Source organism: Natator depressus, chromosome 4, assembly GCF_965152275.1.
Source record: "Natator depressus isolate rNatDep1 chromosome 4, rNatDep2.hap1, whole genome shotgun sequence".
In the NCBI taxonomy this organism is placed as follows: Eukaryota; Metazoa; Chordata; order Testudines; family Cheloniidae; genus Natator; species Natator depressus.
In genome coordinates this window covers 92,018,051-92,036,474 of record NC_134237.1, presented here as the reverse complement: position 1 = coordinate 92,036,474, position 18,424 = coordinate 92,018,051, and the positions used below count along the sequence as shown (strand labels likewise).

Genomic DNA, 18,424 nt, shown 5'->3' with positions numbered 1-18,424 from the left:
GCAGTACCGCGTCTGCCAGCACCCAGGAGACATACGGTGCCAGTTAGCTGAGCAGACTCCATGCTTGCCGTGGTATGGCGTCTGCACAGGTAACTCAAGAAAAAAGGCGCAAAACAATTGTCTGCCCTTGCTTTCACAGAGGGAGGGAGAGAAGGGGGGCCTGACGATATGTACCCAGAACCACCCGCGACAATGTGTTAGCCCCATCAGGCACTGGGATTTCTACCCAGAATTCAAATGGGTTGCGGAGACTGCGGGAACTGTGGGATAGCTACCCACAGTGCAACGCTCTGGACGTCGACGGTTGCCTCAGTACTGTGGACACACTCCGCCGACTACATGCACCTAGAGCATTTGTGTGGGGACACACACAATCAACTGTATAAAAACGCTTTCTACAAAACCAACTGCTATAAATTTAACCTAATTTCGTAGTGTAGACAAGGCCTAAGATACCTAAAATTCAGAAGTACTGTCATCCTCATTTCAGAGGTGGGAAACTGAAGCATGGAGTGGCTTGCTCAAGGTCACATAGGTAGTTTGTGGCAGAGCCAGGACCTGAACTCAGTACTCCTACATCCCAGTCCAGTATCCACAAGATCATTTTGATGTCAGTTTGTGCTCATGTACAGTCCCCATAGGATTTTACAGCTACCCCATGCCATCGCAAAATCCCCAGGAAGGGCAGTCATGCAACATTACCAGCCCCACTTTATCAGGCTTTCCCCCTGGGGCACAAGTGCAGGCTGACACAAAGAAGTATAATTAGCACCATCATGCAGTAGCTTTAGTGACTCTGGCCCTTAGTTCTCATTAATTTTTTTATATGTCTTATTAGTTTATAGAGCGTATTACTGTACAGGTCAGGCATTTATTTACAACACTAAAAGACCCATCTTATCATACATCAAACAATCCACAATGAAAACCATAAAACAATGTAAACTGATACTGTCTGCTGTGACATTAACAGTCATGTGTCTTCAGGCCAGGAACAAAGGATGTAAACCCAGAAAAACAAGAACAAACACACGCACGCACAAAATCAAGAAAAAGCTAAACCAAACAACCACGCCTCACATCATACCCTGAAGCTCCCTAACTCTGGCTCTGGAAGACCTCCAAGGGGAACGAATTCCAGAGGTAGAGAGCCCTCAGCTGAGAAGGGGGAGAAAATTCCAGAGGTAGAGGGCCCCAGCTGAGAAGGGGGATCAAATTTCAGAGGTAGAGAGCCCTCAGCTGAGAAGCTCTACTGCCATTCCTGAATAATTCATCCCCAGGACTGACAGCAAGAGTAGAGAGGAAGGATGGTGCAATGGTTAGTGTGCTAGCCTGGGACTCAGGAGACCCAGATTCAGTTTCTTGAGGTCACAGACTTCTTATGTGACCTTTGGCAAGTCACTTAGTCACTCTGTTCCTCAGTTCCTGTCTGTAAAATGAGGATAATAGTACCTCCCTATCTCACAGGGGCATTTTGAGGAAAAGTACATTAAAGATTGTGAGACATCATTCAACAGTTATGGGAACCATATAAGTAGCATAAGTACAGTATCCCAGCTGATCTGAAAAGCTGCAGTTTATTGTGTAAATGTGAGTTGCTCTCAGTTATTAACATCTCAAAACATTCAGAGCTTTAGAGACATCTTGACTTGTGTAATCTGTGCATTAGCTTATGGGTTATGCTGAGTTCAAAACTAGCTTATATGCGTTAAAATAAGATATAAGGGAGAAATGCAAGAAGCCTACAGGCCTAAACCTGTAAAATAGTAACTTAAGCAGTTAACATAAGGATATGAACTTTGGCAAAAGTAAATTGTTTAGTTTACTATATGTTAGCAGTGATGCTAGGTCATAAAATGGCATAAAACATAATTTTGCAATAAATAATTTTGTTGAAATTTTGCAGAATGCTGATGAGAAACTGCAAAAAGTCAGTTGATGCCAGTATGGAGTATTTTGTGACAGGCACATCAGCAGATGCTTAATCACAGAATTGTTATAGTAACCAATTGACATATACGTTAATGAGTTTGATATAATTAATATACTAGTCCATAAATTAGAACAAGGATACCCCAACATTATTAAGGTAAAACAGTTAGTTATGGGCAAAGGACACTGAACATTCTTATGAATATTCATGACAGTCATCAAACTTACAATAGGTCTGACCATGAAGTAGGCTGACAAAACCTCAATCCAGCAATCATTATTAAGGCTGCGAGTCTGTCACGGAGGTCACGAAAGTCACGGATTCCATGACTTTTCATGACCTCTGATTTCTGCAGCAGCTGCACCTGTGGCACCCCCGGACCTCCCCCCACAGAGCACCCACAGCCCCCCACCCAAGTTTTAGTCAGGGCGGGTATTTTTAGAAAAAGTCCCGGACAGGTCCCGGGCCCATGAATTTTTCTTTATGGCCCGTGACCTGTCCATGACTTTTACTAAAAATATCAGTGACTAAAACGTAGCCTTAATCATTATGCAAGTCAGAGAGAAAACAGCTGGTGGTCCACAGGGGTCCTGTCTCAGTAATTCTAGGTCTCCAGAAGAATAGTTGTGAGTATGTGTATGAGATGATACTGGATGTCAAATTAGTACGAATAATGCAATAATGTCATCTGGACTGGAACATTTGTGTGTTAACTAACTTTAGTAATACAAATCTTAAAAGAGCAAAAGATCTTTTCCAACCGTGCATGTCAGGGTTCCCAAATGAACAATAATCCTCATAATACTGGATCTGATCTTTGGACAAGAGCCTATCAAACATCAGTGTGTTAAGTTGTTAATTGGTAATTCTTAAATAATCAATAATCTTAAATAATCAATAATTAATCCACCATCAATAAATCAGACAATACTTGCACCTGAAAGCATGCAGGAAGCCAAAAAGAGATTTGAGCACTGATGCTATGTGCTCTTCTAGACAAGAGCAGCTGCATTCTGTATGGCAAAACTGCATTTACCCTACACAGGTACTGCAAATACTGCATTTACCCTACACAGATGGTGCAGACACTGCCTCTCTAAGCATGTGCCCCTTCCAACAAGCATCAGAGCTGGTCAGGAATTATACATCAACATGTTTTTTCAACTGAAAATGTGTTTTCCACAATCAGGATGAAAACAAATGCTGAAATATCCGAATTTCCTGGGGGACAGACATTCAGATTTTCAATCAGCTCTAACAGATACCATTCCTGTCTTTGGCAGATCAGATGGCAGAAGATGAGACCACAGAACTCGGTTTGATTAAAAGCAGATGAAACAGAGAATCATCAATATATCCATTAAATTGCAGCCAAAAGCATTTCCCAACCTCCACTTCTGACTTCACATACACACTGAAAGTATAAGCAACAAGATGGAAGCTCGTACAGCAGCTGCCACTCAGTAGCTCCTCCTCCTCCTCCTCTTCCCATCCCACTGATAAACTGTGAAAAGGAACTCACGGCTGTTTCTAGCTATCAGCCGAAGGAAGGAGGAATTTCTTAGTGGTTGCAGGTATAGAACCATTACCCAGGCCCCAGTGGGGATCGTTGGGGTATCCCTACGCTCTTGTTGGCACTGCATGGGATACACTTGTATTCCTCTTCTGGCTCTGTCGGTCTGTTTCTTCACTTCCGCAGTATGCATCCGATGAAGTGAGCTGTAGCTCACGAAAGCTTATGCTCAAATAAATTGGTTAGTCTTTAAGGTGCCACAAGTACTCCTTTTCTTTTTGCGAATACAGACTAACACGGCTGTTACTCTGAAACTTGTATTCCGCTGGCACTCATTGCCACCTTGGATATGGTGAGAAGGAAGAGACAATGGAAACATGGGAAGAAAGGAGCAAAGGGAGCAGGGGGAGGAACAAAAGCCCAAAAGTCCCGGGATTTGGTAAGACAAGTGCGAGTAAAGAAGATCCAAGCATCCAAGGTTATACGAAAGGGAGTCAAGGAGGTTAGAGGAAGAGACAGGAGCCAAGGAGCTACAAATAAAAAATAGCAGCCAAGTGGACACAAACGGAAAGAGACCAGGCAAGGAGAGACAGGACAAGGTGGAGATATGGAGCCACAGCAGTGAGAAGTGGAACCAAGGAGAGAGGTTATAGGATGGAGAGGGAGAACTTGGAGCAACAAGGCGAATGATAGGGAGCTAAGGGGAGGGGTGGGGCCATTATGCTTTTATGGGACTGCTTCTACAGTTTGTCCAGTGCCCCCAAAATTCTAGATTCAGTCCTGACCGTCACCCTGGTTAAGCACTTACAGCAGTTCTTTTCATCCACCTTGTCAGGACAATCCGGAAAGCCGTCACAGATCATGGCGTGCTGGATACACAGCTTGTTTGATGGACATTCCCAAAGTCCCCTTTCTCTACAACCTGGACACAGAGAACAAGAGCTTGGAGATATTCCATTTTAACATTTACTTGCAATTAGAACTGTGTGAATGGCTGATTTTTCGGTTAGCTTGTAGTTCTGAGAAACAGGGAAAAAAACTGGTTCAGGTCAAATTGAAAACACATTTTTCAAAATTTTAGGTGAATTAAAAAGTTGGAAAAAAATGGTTTCGGGTGAAACTAAACATTTTGTTCAACCTGAAACTTGAATTGTCATTGGGTCAAAAAGAGAAAGCAAGTGAGAATGACTCTGTAACCCAGTGGTTAGGGCACTCAGCTGGGATGGGGAACCCTTGGGTTCCGGTTCCTGCTCCAATGACTCTTCAAGAATTTTATACAAAGTAGAACAGACTCAACAGGACAAACAGAGAGAGAGAAAAGGAGTACTTGTGGCACCTTAGAGACTAACCAATTTATTTGAGCATAAGCTTTCGTGAGCTACAGCTCACTTCATTGGATGCATCCGATGAAGTACAGCTCACTTCATCGGATGCATCCGATGAAGTGAGCTGTAGCTCACGAAAGCTTATGCTCAAATAAATTGGTTAGTCTCTAAGGTGCCACAAGTACTCCTTTTCTTTTTGCGAATACAGACTAACAAGGCTGTTACTCTGAAACCTAAGAGAGAGAGTTACTCCAGAATACCATTTAGCTGGGTAGCGTGGGCACGCTCAGGAGACCAGGGTTCAAGTCCCCGCTCCAGAGTAGTAATTCAAACTTGGGTCTCCCAGATGAGTGCTGTAACCACTGAGCTAAAAGCTATAAGGAGACCATCTCCTCCTCCTGTTCTGTGAATGGTGCCTGAATCTCCTTCTGGATCTAGACCCCAAAAACCTAAATGTTCCATTTTGATGTCAAAACAAATCACTTTGACATTTCCAAACATTTTTCTTTTTTCACATTAACCAAAAACACCTGCTGAAATCTACACGAATTCATGAAGTTTTGAATGTTGCCGCAGATCTACTTGCAATATCAGATCTCAAAAAGGTGTTTTTTTCCTTAATGTTTCTGAAAAATTCAAGGTATGTTCAATTTTCAATATATATTTTTAAAAGTATCAAAAATAATTACTGATGAGGGAATAGAAGCAAGATTGTCAAAGTAAACACTTATTCAAATGGGCATGAAATATACAATATTCCATTGTTCTTTCTGACCAATTACACTTACCTTATCCTTTGCTTACACTATATCCATCAAGTTAGGTCCTAACTCAGGAAAACATCCCTACCAAACTATTTCTGATATACATTACTAAGGATATGTGAATAGTTCTCATCCTGGATGCTGCACAATTTAATTTAAAAGTAAAGGGGCTATGTTCAAAATATCAACATTTAGCATACTCGTCTTTCAAAAATGGAAATACTGTGAACTTGTTTCTTTTGGTAATCTCCATTAAATACCATGGAATATTTTTTCTTGCAATATTGATGTAAAAAGAGGCAGAGAACAGACTGAGAGGTGGAGAGGAGCTAGCCATATTGGGCATAAGTACAATGTTTCCTTGTTTGCAGTAATCTAATATTTTACCACTGCATCGAGTGGTTACACAGATTCACCCTTGCCAACTATATGCATCTACCTGAAAATTCATTATTATGCAGCTAACACAGCCATTGTCTCCTCCAAGTGACATTAATCAGTTGCACTGGCTTCATAAAAAAATCAAGATGAACTCTTGTAAAACTGGGTCAGAGTTTTTTGATAGTAGGTTCCTAGTTTGTCAAATGGAGGAAATTAAGAATGGCATAATGTAGGTTCATAAAACATCTAGCTTTCCAATTTTACCTTTACAGTTTTCTGTAAATAATTATTAAAGCATCTCACTCTAACATCAGAGTTTGGAAACAGTTCACTTTGATGAAGAAATGTCCTCATGCATCACTGACACAATAGTAACACAGGAGGCCATAATAATACATGATAAATAGAATTCCCTTGATTTTACTCTACTAATATTTATTTAAAATAGATGGAGTTGTGGCTGCCTTGTTTAATCCATTCTATAGCTGATCACATTGGCTTTTATACTTAAAAAACTTAATCCAAGGTCAGATTCAGGTGACTGGCCCATGTGATGAAAACAAAAAATAAACAAACCTCTGTTCTGTGAGTTCGCTACGGTACGAATGGCTTGGACAGTATAGTACTATTAAACTTTTCTTGGGGCTGGTGCTCATGTAGTGCACTAGTTCAGCAAAGGATAGCAGTTACTAAGTTAGCAAAAGGAAATGTCGCTTACACAGGGTCTATTTCCAAGGTGAACACATTTATGACTGTGAGTGTGAGAAAAGTTAGCTCACATGACTATAGAAATAATTTGTTTGGGTTCCTCCATCAGTAATTGTAATGTAGTATACTGAATGCACATAGTACTCCACTTCATTTACATCTTATTTAATAAGCCACATTAGAACTGTTATGAGTTGTACACAGAGGAATAATTGGCCTTCCTGAGAGGTCACGCATTACTGGGGGAGAATAAGCAATACTATGATGAACAAGTTTCAGGAATGAGAACTTGCAGCTGTATCTTGTCCAGTCTCCAGGCAGCCTATGAGCACAGGTGAGCAACAGCAGGTCCACCTGATAGGCCACTTGCCTGACTGGCTGAGGAAGTCAGCAAGTCTACTTTTAAGTCCCACAGCAACAAATGATCACTGGCTCCTCAATGCACGCATCCACATCTGCTATCTTTTCTGTGCCTGCCCTGCTCCTAGTCTCACTCCAGCCTTGCTCCTGCCTTGTTCCCAGCCTTGCTCCTGTCCTGCCCAGTCCATTCCAGACCCACTAGACCTGACCACCCATGTCCCAGTTCATGACAACAAGAATGAGGCATTATTAATTTATCTTCATTTTCTCATATTTAAACACCTTGGTGCTGACAGTTATCAATTGTTGAAATGATTCCAGATGGGCCAAGGAGGCAATGGTGAGAGCCAGGTTATCATGCTCTTTGTTTTGCTCAGTTTAGGTTACAGATTCTATCCCAAAAATCAGAGCTAACATTTGGGTTGAAGGTGCCAATATCTCAGAAGTCGATTTTGTGAGATTCCTGCATGCTCTTCCTCTGGTTGAATTCCCTTCTAAGTTACAGAAGTCCAGGTTAGGACACATGTGTGTGAGTTACACTTCCCTGTACCAGAGGAGTGGTTATGCATCCCTATCCCATACAGGGCTTTTGTATCTTAGGAATATGTTCAAGGTCAAATTCAGAGTCTTTGTCTTCATTTTAAAGGCACTTAATGGTCTAGGCGCAGGAGACCTAAAAGATTGCCTGAAACTCCAAGATTGGGCCTATGGTTGGTATGTGGCTACTCAATGCACACACCCACATCTGTGATCTCTCCTGTCCCTGCCCTGCTCCTCGGGACAATAGAGTTATCCACAGCAAGGATAAAGCTCATCTGTGCAGTGATTAGAGCTTTCTTGGGTGCCAGTGCAAGGCTGCGAAATGAACTCTCACAGGTTCTAATAACCATCTCAAATATCACCACTTTCCATTCCAAATATAAGGTACAGCTCTTTGACCATGCCTTCCTAATAAATACATATAGCATAGCAGACATACATTGAATGCTAATTTTCCCCCTCAGTGGGAAAAGGGAGGTAAATGCTAGTCACATTGCTTAATGTACTTTTGGAAGGCACTCAGACAGTATGATGGTGAGGGGAGATCTAAGAACCTGAATAGAACAGAATAGGTGACTTTAGCCTAAGAATCTAAGGGCAAGTCTGGACAAACAGTTAGTGAATGGCAAGCTGGGCCATAAACCTACCGTGCACTAGAGTGCTGTGTGGTAACTGTGTGGGACCCTGCTGCTGCACAATAAAAATTCCGTAGAGCACTTTGATCTACTCCACTTTGAAATGGGAGTAAGTCAATGCACACTAAGGAACTTTTAGTGCAGCGTAGCAGAGTCCACATGGACAGCTAGTATACAACCCACTAGTGCTCTGTAAGTTTACACCCCAACTTCTCATGCACTTACTGTTAGACAGGCCCAAAGTTATGCATCAGTCTGACTAATCATTTACCACTAACTAAATATTTGTTCACTGTTGCCCTTGACTACTTTTAAAATGTTTACAATGTTTTACTGTCAAGTGTCCTATGACTCCTGAGGACACTACATAAATGTATTAACATTGTTTATCTTTGAATGGAACAGAGGCACCCTTTAGAACAGAAGTTCAGTGTGTATATTTCAATGACTCCAGCCATGGACATACAAACTATTTTTGCAGCAGAAGATTGTGAGTTCTATTCTGCATGCCAAATGTGTCGTTTTTGATTAGATCTGTAGAATAAGGATTTTGTTATAACATGAATTTCTTAATGTTTTATGGAAAACATGTCTGTATTTATACAATTCCCATGTCAAATCCTGCTTTTGATGGGAGAAGGGGATTCACGCACTATCTCACCTTTGTTCTCCTTAAAGTTATGTGTTAACTCATTGTCACTGGTACATTCATTGTGCAATTCTTATTACTCGAGTCCTTAAAATTAAATACCAGGACTTTTTGACCCCAGCTAAAATACTACAGTGAGAACTAGAGCTGCAGCAAACTGTAGAAGACAAAATGCTGATTTTGAAGGTTACGCTCCTTCACATTCACAATACTCCTGTTTGCCACCTTTCTGCTATCTACTTGCTATCCCCAGTGGAGTAATGAAACTCTCAGAGCTAGAGCAAAAGCTGACAGAGCTGGCTCCTAAGACAACCAAGCAAACCATCCAACCACAGAGGGCATGTCAGAGCAGGGAAGGGCACAAAGGGAGAGGGCACAGTTGGCACTGAGCACAGCTCTGTTCTGCCAATTTTAAATTTGCAGGTGGACTCTTACTCGTAGCCTAAGGGCTGTTCTAACTTACACTCGAGCCAGGACAGCTTGAGAATGAGGGAACTGTAAATGGTCCCCTTCATCCTGTGAAGTGCAGATCTTGTCACAGGACATCAATGGACATAGTCAGTCTGGTTGTCCTAACACAGTATCCGCTACTATGCCTACTGTTTATGGCATCTAAAATATACATTCTTTAAATACAGCTTGGTGAACTAATGGTACAAAAATCAGTGTGTTCTTTTCTTAAAAAACTAAATCCAATATATTCTGAGCTAGTCATTTACACAGGGAAAGTTCAATGATCTCTGAGTTTGTCCTACACACAAAGAATATGAATGAGCTAGAGAGAGCAACTTCTAGAGCTCTAAAAGCACTGGCTGTTCTTCAGTAACAACATTACCCGTAGTCAATGAAATGTCACTCTGACAGCTGTAATTTTCTAGCAGATGCAGCTTTCCATATTTATAGAAGCTGATAAGAATTCCGTTGATTGCTAGCGACATTTTGTCTAGACTAAAAAGAGAGAGATCTACTTAAGAAATTTGTTTTATGTATCAAAGCAATATTTCAGACCTTAAAGTCAAGGAGTATAAAATGAGTCTAAAAGATAGTTCGCTATTAGTGTTCTTGGGAGTTAAAAGCAAGTGTCAATGACAATAATTTTGAAGGAAGGGCAACCAAAACAATTGTTAATTAACTAGAATTGTTTTCCAGGGGATTTGCTCATTGTTGCTCAGCCAAAGCACTTTCTCTACATTTAAGCGGTAAGAGCGGCTTTTCACCATGAAACAACTTTGGAATGAAACTGAAAATAAAGTTTGTAGTTACATGTGATATTCTTGAGCCTACTGCTGGAGGCTCACAGCTGAAAACTGACATAATTCCTGACACTTCCAGTGTTTGAGCCCATTGCAGTAAGGGAAACTAGACTACAATAAGGTCTCCAGCCTGTGTTCAACACATCATAAAAAGAATGTTGACATGTAAACTTTTAAAATTGTAATTGAATATTCAGGGCCTGATTTTCAGCACTCATTCCTTTTTTATCCCAGTATAACTCCATCAGTATCAATAGAGCAATACAATGGGGAATTGAGCCTGCACAACTAAAGATTTCCTCCTAAATGATAAACTAATATTCAAACAGTCTGGAAGTTGGCTTACCAGGGCTCCCACACTTTCAGTGTCACAAATGATGTTGATATTCAGCAAGCAGGATGTGGCCTGCACTAATTTGACAATCAATCATTAAAAATTCAATATTCAAATACATTTCACAGCTTTTTCTTGAGGAAAAGGGGCTTATCTTTTGAACTTTCAGACTGTGGGCTGAACAAAATGATGGAGAGCAACTGTTATGTACTCTGATACTCCAGCAGCTTTCCATTCAATCAACTGACTCATTTCGTTTATTTACCACAGTTGTCCTCGTCACTATCATCTTCACAGTCAGCCTGGCCATCACATCTTCTGGAGGCCAAGACACACCTCCCAGAACGGCACTTGAAGTGACTGGGTGAGCACTCTGTCAATGTCAGAAAACATAACACTTTCAGCAAACTGGAAAGCATGAATTATCACATAGTACTCTTTATTTATTACGATTATTAATCATTGTGACTGAGTAAAAAGGGTAGAAGACAGGAACACGAACTCTCTGAGATACTAAGTTGGAACTATACAGAAACGGAAACTATCCTTGACAAATATACGGAGGATGGAGTGGGTCTGAGTACCCATCACTACTTTCCCACATACTGCCACTCTCAAGTTTCAAAGCCTCACAACATTATTAGCAGATATTGTTTAGGTTGAGGGCACCACTTTTCTAGTTAGATTGTCCACTGATGTTGTGTTAAACAGATAGAGGTAAACCATTCAGTGTGTTGATTTTATAACAGATAACAATATTTAGCAATTACATGGCCTTTTGTAAAAATTCAGAGTCCTTAATAAGTATTCACCAATTAATCCTCACATCACAATGGCCAGAAAGGATTTTCAGAAGTGCCTTAGGTGAAAAAAGTCCCATTTAAAGTCAATGTTGACTTTTGCTCCTAAGTCACTTAGGGCTAGATTCACAAAAGGATTTAGGTGCCTAACTGCCACTTTAGGTACCTAAGTCCAACATTAGGTGCAATTCAGATCCTTAAAACCCCTGCTCAGCTGCTGCCTAACCCTGGAGCCACCTAAAGTCCCTAGGCAGCTGAGTTTCCATCATTTAACTCCCAAGGCACCTAGGTTTCCACCAGTGAATATGCACACAATTGCCTCAGTCTAGGCAGCTGGGCTCCTATCTCTTGCCTAAGCCCCAGTGGGATCCTCAAACAAGGGCTTCCTCTGCCTATCTTTCTGTGAACCCAATCCAGTAGAACTTCTCAGAGCACTCTTATACACATACAAAGCCTGGAAAGCCAGTGGCCTGAGTTATACCCTTTAGTCCATTGGTTAAGGTACCTGCCCAGGATGTGACTAGTTACATTCCCTCCTCCGCCTCATGGGATTTGAATTTGGGTTTCCTACCTCTCTGGTGAGTGCTGTTACCACTGGACCATGGGATATTTTGGTGTAGGGCTCTCTCAGGGCCTTTTGTTGAAGTTGTTCCATTGTTTGTAAATAAATATACATTGGGTCAGAGAGACTGAGAATAACTCTGTAGAGAATGACAGGGTTTCAGAGTAGCAGCCGTGTTAGTCTGTATTTACAAAAAGAAAAAGGAGTACTTGTGGCACCTTAGAGACTAAACAAATTTATTTGAGCATAAGCTTTCGTGAGCTACAGCTCACTTCATCAGATGCATTCAGTGGAAGATGCATCCATGAAGTGAGCTGTAGCTCACGAAAGCTTTTATGCTCAAATAAATTTGTTAATCTCTAAGGTGCCACAAGTACTCCTTTTCTTTCTGTAGAGAATGTGTGAGAATCCCAAGCAGAGATAAATGCCTCTTTCCAGCCCAGATATAGATGCCTAATGTCTCAAGAGGGGAGGGATTTAAGCCATACCACTGTCCTCAGCATTTTCCATTGGTTAGATTATGCAGCTACCCGATCAGCATGCCAGGTTTTGTGGATTGCATTCTTAGGTATCTAACTCTCCCAGGCATTGTATAAGGGGCCTAACTACCTAGCCTGGGGCTGTGGATTCCATTGGGTGGCTAGGTATGTACAAGTTAGACATTGCAATAACTAAGTCCTAGACCTTCAAAGGAATTTTGAAATCCCTTTGAGGATCTGGGCCCTAACCCTTAGGTGTTTTTGAAAATCCACGCATTTATCCCCATTTTACAGCTGGGGAACTTTGACTCCTCCCAACTCCCTATCAATGACATCCAGTCCCTCTATTTTCTACTTCCTTTTTCTACAAGTTCTCTAGGGTATTTAATACAATACAGTTTCTTATGTACTTTTTATATCTAACTTTTAAGGTGCTATATGAGAAAAAGTTACAAATAAAATTCATGACCTTAAAAAAATAGCAATGTTTTCCACTTTCTTTTAAACAAAAAGAATTGTGTTTACTACCACTGTGTGGGGATAAAGTCTGTTATGAATAAATTCGTTTGAGTTCACTGGGCATGCCACCTTGGAGCAGTTTATTTTTGGATTCATCACATAATGTAAGGTTTTGGGGGGCTTAAATGATTCAATACTGTAATGTTTTTGACAGCTATAGTTTAAGTGGGCAAATCACCTATATTTTGTAATCATTGATAGGGCTCTGTGTCTGTCATGGAGGTTGTAGAAGTCATGGATTGCGTGACTTTCTGAGACCTCTGACTTCCGCAGCGGCCAGTGTGGCTGACCCCAGCGATGCCCAAGCAGCTGGCTCAGGGGCTACCTGCTCAGGTGGCCCTGGGGACAGCCACACCAGCCGCTGCTGGAGCAGCTCTGCAGCCAGCCGCTCATGCAGCCCTGCAGCCAGCTGTAACAGTTGTTGCTGGCCCTGGACAGTGGTCCCCGGGATGGCCGGAGAAGTGGCCCCTTGGGGTGCCCTCCCCCTGCAGCCGTGCCCACCCCACAGCGGCGCCCCCCTGCAGCGGCCTCCCCAAGATTTAGTCAGGGGTATTTATTGTATAAGTCATGGACAGGTCACAGGCTGTGAATTTTTGTTTACTGCCCGTGACCTGTCCATGACTAATTACTAAAAATACCCAAAAGTCTAACTTCTTTTGCTGTAGTGTCCTTCTGAAATATTTATTATAGTATTTCAAACTTTCCAAGAGGCTTGTTTTTCTAACTAACACTGGCAGCTGGTGCAAATCTTTCATTAAACAAATGTGAAATACTAGCAATGAGTCAGCCTAAGGACAACTTTGATAACATTGCTTTACTAAGCGATTAGGCTACTTATAAAGGAGTAACTAACAGTATAAATTTCTCTTTTGATTTGTTCTACAAAGGTGTCTAATTTATACTGTCAGTGACAAGATAATAAATGGACAGCCAGGTAGTCAGCACAGTAGCCACATTCTATTTTACTAATTTAACTGAGATGTTCCTGAAAGGGACTTTAAAGGAGATGCTGAATAAAATGTGTGCACCCAATTTAACTCTGTAAACATCTCACAACTGTTTTTAAAAATTCATTTAAAAATGTATCCAATTACATCCTACCACCCAAAACCAAAGTTTTTACTCCACACAGAGGAGGGATGGAAGTTAATTTATACACTGCAGATTAACACCGCATTATTTTTCCTACAACTTGGGATTTTCACTAGGATCCCTTGCACCAGAAGTTTGATTTTATTTCCTCTATATAGTACCTTCTATTAATGGGTGATTATTTTCCCCCCACCAGATTGCTGCAGGGCATAGCTTAAGGCTGAATTTACTCCTATGTCTTCTAACTTCTCAGAATAACTATTTTATTATTATTACATGATTTATGCATATCTTTCATGGTGATTTGGGCACACAGACATTGGTGCAGAGTGTGGAGCTCAGGAAGTAATATGTCCTCACTGACAGTCTTCTGAGTGGACCAGGACAGTCATATTCTGCACTAACCAGGCCAATCCAGGTAGGGCATGTTGCATTAGCCTAACCTAGAGATAACTGGTGGTGGTGAAACACTGGAATGCGTTACCTAGGGAGGTGGTAGAATCTCCTTCCTTAGAGGTTTTTAAGGTCAGGCTTGACAAAGCCCTGGCTGGGATGATTTAACTGGGAATTGGTCCTGCTTCGAGCAGGGGGTTGGACTAGATGACCTTCTGGGGTCCCTTCCAACCCTGATATTCTATGATTCTATGATAACAAAGGTGTATACAAATGGAGTTTGGTCGGCACTGTGAAGGTATAACAAAAAGGTGGATTTGCTCACTAATGCAATCTCAGAATCCAAGAAGCAACAAAGGCTTTTGTAAGGTCTCCCAATTGTGAACCAATGTGGTGATCTGCAGGTAAACACCTTTGATGCAGCTATACCCTTTGCTGAACCCTCAAATACTTCCCTATACAAGTCAGCATCATATCTTTCTTATCTAGTTGGATTGTAAAACAACTGGCTTTCATCTGTGATCCAATCTCAATCAGACACCAGGAGACTGTGGAGACATCTACATCTTAGTCAAATGAAAGGGAGATTAAAGAGTTGAGGGTCATAAGCATATTGCTGATACTCTAGCTCATGTCACCTCACTATCACAGCAATGAGTAAAGACTCTGATAAAAAATGAAAGGCGGGACAGAGTTGCCCCACTCCACAGCTGAGGCCCTTCAGTTAGGAGGAGCAACTGTACAACACCAGCCTCCCTCTCTTTATAGGGAATAAGCAGAATCATTTAAAGGCAATTCCATTCATGTGTTCCAGACCCCTGATTTGCATCAACAGTATTTGGTGAGCAATAGTATGGATGGGTTCAAGAAATCTGAGGTTGTCAATCGTTGTTGAAGTTGGCCTGATACTCCTTTCAGACCTTCCCCCAAAAGGAGAAAGAGAGCAGACAGTAGTTAGCAAGGACACTAACATCTGTAGAATTGGTCTTAAGCAAAGACTGGATCACAGCTTGTTTGTTTAGCATTGCCAAGATCTTGGCTCTCCATTAGATAAATAGTAATGCTTCACAGCAGCAGGTTGGCAGGTCTGAAGGTAACTGGGCTCATGTGCAAATACAGGCAAGTGGGAGGTGTTTTGTTTACCCACACTTGAGATGTGTGGGTAATCAGAATGAGGGTAATTTTGTCCTTCCCTAGAATGAAAGCTCTTCAATTTCTTAACAAAACTTTCTCCTAGATGTAAATAGATAATATGTAGTTGGAAGAAACAGGAATTCTCCCAAATCTGATTTTGAATCATTTGTACAGTATATTAGCCATACTGAGAGTTTAATTCACCTACTTTGCATAATATAATTTAAAGAGGGTGTATTAAAGTATGAAATGGGATCACTAACTTACAGCAAGCTACAAATTTATATTCAATATCCAGTTATAAATATTCTAACTAGTAACCTTCCACATCCTCATCAGGTGTTAGGCAGGTTCGGTTGTCTGAGTTTTCTTCTGGGAACTGAGTGCAGTCTGTGTCTTCTGGCCACTGCAGGCCCACAATTCCAAGCACAGATTCACAGCGTTCTTTGGAATGCTCACACAGCACCCTGGAGGGATGAATTGGAGAGGGTGAGTAAAGACATAGGGTGGAAAAACATGTCATGACGGGTTACCAACTATTGCTGGAAACTAGCATGCCTAGTTGAGGATTTGAAGATGGAAAAAAAAAATAAGCTGTTAATCTTCCTTATATGAAAGAAAGTTGTTTTTTTTGTTTTTTTTTTTACAGGCATTTAACTTTCCTTAGACTAAAGAAAAATATATTAAAATGTTTCATCACTGCTGAGATTTTTGTTAAGAAAATTATGGTAAGCAAACTATTGCCTGAGTCATACCATAAAAGTCACAATAGCAATTGTAAAGTTTCTTACAAACAACCTTTGCTCAGATGGAAATGACAGAGGAGACATTCTTAAAGCAAAAGATACTAAACTCCATTCTATGCAGAGAGATCAGGGAAAGATATTATTCTAGTAGAAATTCTTAAATGAATCAGTATAACAATACTAATGTTTCACAGCTACACTAAGACCGGCCTCCTGAAGGATGCCAAAGCACTTCACAAAAAGCATACAAACTGCACCAATGAAATACTGTCTCTTATGATGTGGAGGGCAGCAGCCATACCACACTGCATAACAACTAGCAGGGAAAAGAAAATTTTGGCCAGGGACACTGGATCATATGCCTTATCTAACAAAGAAGTGCCATAGGAACTTTTAATGTTCATAGAGAACAGGCAGGTTCTAGATTTTTAAGGTCTCTTCTCAGAGACCCACTCACAGGGTGTAAGTACACTATCTACCGCACAGATGGTTATAGGGCTGAGTCAATCCTGCATGTATTTGAACCTGTGATTCCAGGCAGTCTAGGGATTTAAAACCTGGAAAACAAAAGAGCAAAAGACTTCAGTGAATTTTGTAAAATTAAGATGGTTTGAGACCATGTGACCTAGTTTTGAGGGTGTGGTCACTTTAACCATCAACATTTGTATCAGGCCTATAGAGGCAAAAAAATTGTGTTGATTTTGAATATTTATTTTCCATCATAGAAACATAGGAACTGCCATAGCAGATCAGATCAATAGTCCATCTAGACTAGTATCCTGTCTCTCAGAATGGCCAGTACCAAATACTTCAATTGCATGGAAAGAAAACCCATAATCGGAAATTTTGTAATAACTTGTCTATGGGCGAAGCTTCCTCCTAACCACAGGCAATTATTGATTGGCTTATGTCCTGTATCAGGGGCTGATATGCCTATAATTTTTTATTCTATCTGAGTAACTGCAGATGATATTCTTATATTCATGGAATGGTCCAGTTCTTTTTTGAATCTTACAAAGGTCTTTGTTCCAATTATATCTTTTTTCAGTGAGTTCCACCGGTTAATTGTGTATTGTGTAAAAAAGTGTTTTGTTTTATCAGTTGTAAATGTTGCCTTCCAACTTCAGTGAATGTACCCTTAGTACTTATATTATGAGAAAAGTTTTGAACAGGAGGGTCCAATTTATCTTCTCAAATATTTTGCGTGCTTCTGTCACGTCACCTTTATTTTGCCTCTTCTCAATACTAAGCAGCGCTGATCTTTTTAATTTTGGCTCATATATGGAAGTCATTCCATGCTACTAATCATTTTCATGGTCTTTCTCTGGACCTCTTCTCCTTCTGCTGTCACTTTTCAAAAGGAGTGACCTAAACTTAACATGCTGTTTAAACCAAGGTCATACATACTGTACCAACAATGCATACAATGACATCATAATATTTTCAGTATTATTCTAAAATTTAATTTGGTTTTGTGGGGAGGGGGGAGGTTAAAAAAATAAGATTAATTTTTGTTTCTTTGCCTGAATGATCAACCCTTCATTTAAATAGTAAGAATGGAGTATGTATGTATTGTAGAGGTGTGTGTGTGTACCCTGCATTCTGCAGAGAAAAGCTGCAAAATCAGTTGTCTGTGTGGCAAGTGCTGGAAACTAGAGTGGATAACGGCAGTTGCCCTTTGCCTTTGCAAAAGGTATCTGCATATTCTTTTCAGTTAGCCACAGAAAACCATTCAGTTATTTTACTTGTAATTGTAACAAGATTCACTTAGAATGAGAACAGACTGAACTTTATTTCTGTGCCCAATTGAAATGAGGCACAGTGTACTATAAAGAGATTCATTTTATAAGAATGGTCTTAAATCAACTTGCTTTGTTACAGCTCAGCAGTAATCTGTTTCCTTTTAGATTTGCCTCTCCTCCAAACAGGGCCGGCCCTAGGCACCAGCAAAACAAGCAGGTGCTTGGGGCGGCACATTTCCAGGGGAGGCATCCCGGCGCCGGCCATGCCGCCCCTAGAAATGTGCCCCCGCCACTCCAGATCGCCTCCGCTCCACTTCTCCCCCCTCCCTCCCAGGCTTGCAGCGTGCAAAACAGCTGTTTGGCGCGGCAAGCCTGGGAGGGAGGGAGAAGCCGAGCAGCGGCGCACTCAGGGAAAGCGGTGATGGTGGAGCGGAGGTGAGCTGGGGTGGGGAGAGGTTCTTCTACCCCCCCGCCCACACCCTCGGTCACCTCCGCTCCGCCTGCTCCCCTGAATGCGCTGCCTCTCCCTCGCCTGAGAGGGAGGGGGGAGACGCGGAGCAGC

General features: G+C 41.3%; 1 protein-coding gene across 6 annotated transcripts in view; it reads right to left on the bottom strand.

Annotated features, from left to right (window-relative positions):
* CORIN (corin, serine peptidase) overlaps nucleotides 1–18,424 on the bottom strand; it is a 311,181-nt gene that overhangs the window by 51,589 nt on the left and 241,168 nt on the right. For all 6 annotated transcript variants that reach the window (XM_074951457.1, XM_074951456.1, XM_074951458.1 and 3 more), the window contains 3 exons: nucleotides 15,696–15,841; nucleotides 10,661–10,768; nucleotides 4,255–4,368 (listed from right to left, as the gene is read on the bottom strand). In XM_074951457.1, the coding sequence (XP_074807558.1) occupies nucleotides 4,255–4,368; nucleotides 10,661–10,768; nucleotides 15,696–15,841 (368 nt within the window). The remainder of the gene's footprint in view (nucleotides 1–4,254; nucleotides 4,369–10,660; nucleotides 10,769–15,695; nucleotides 15,842–18,424) is intronic.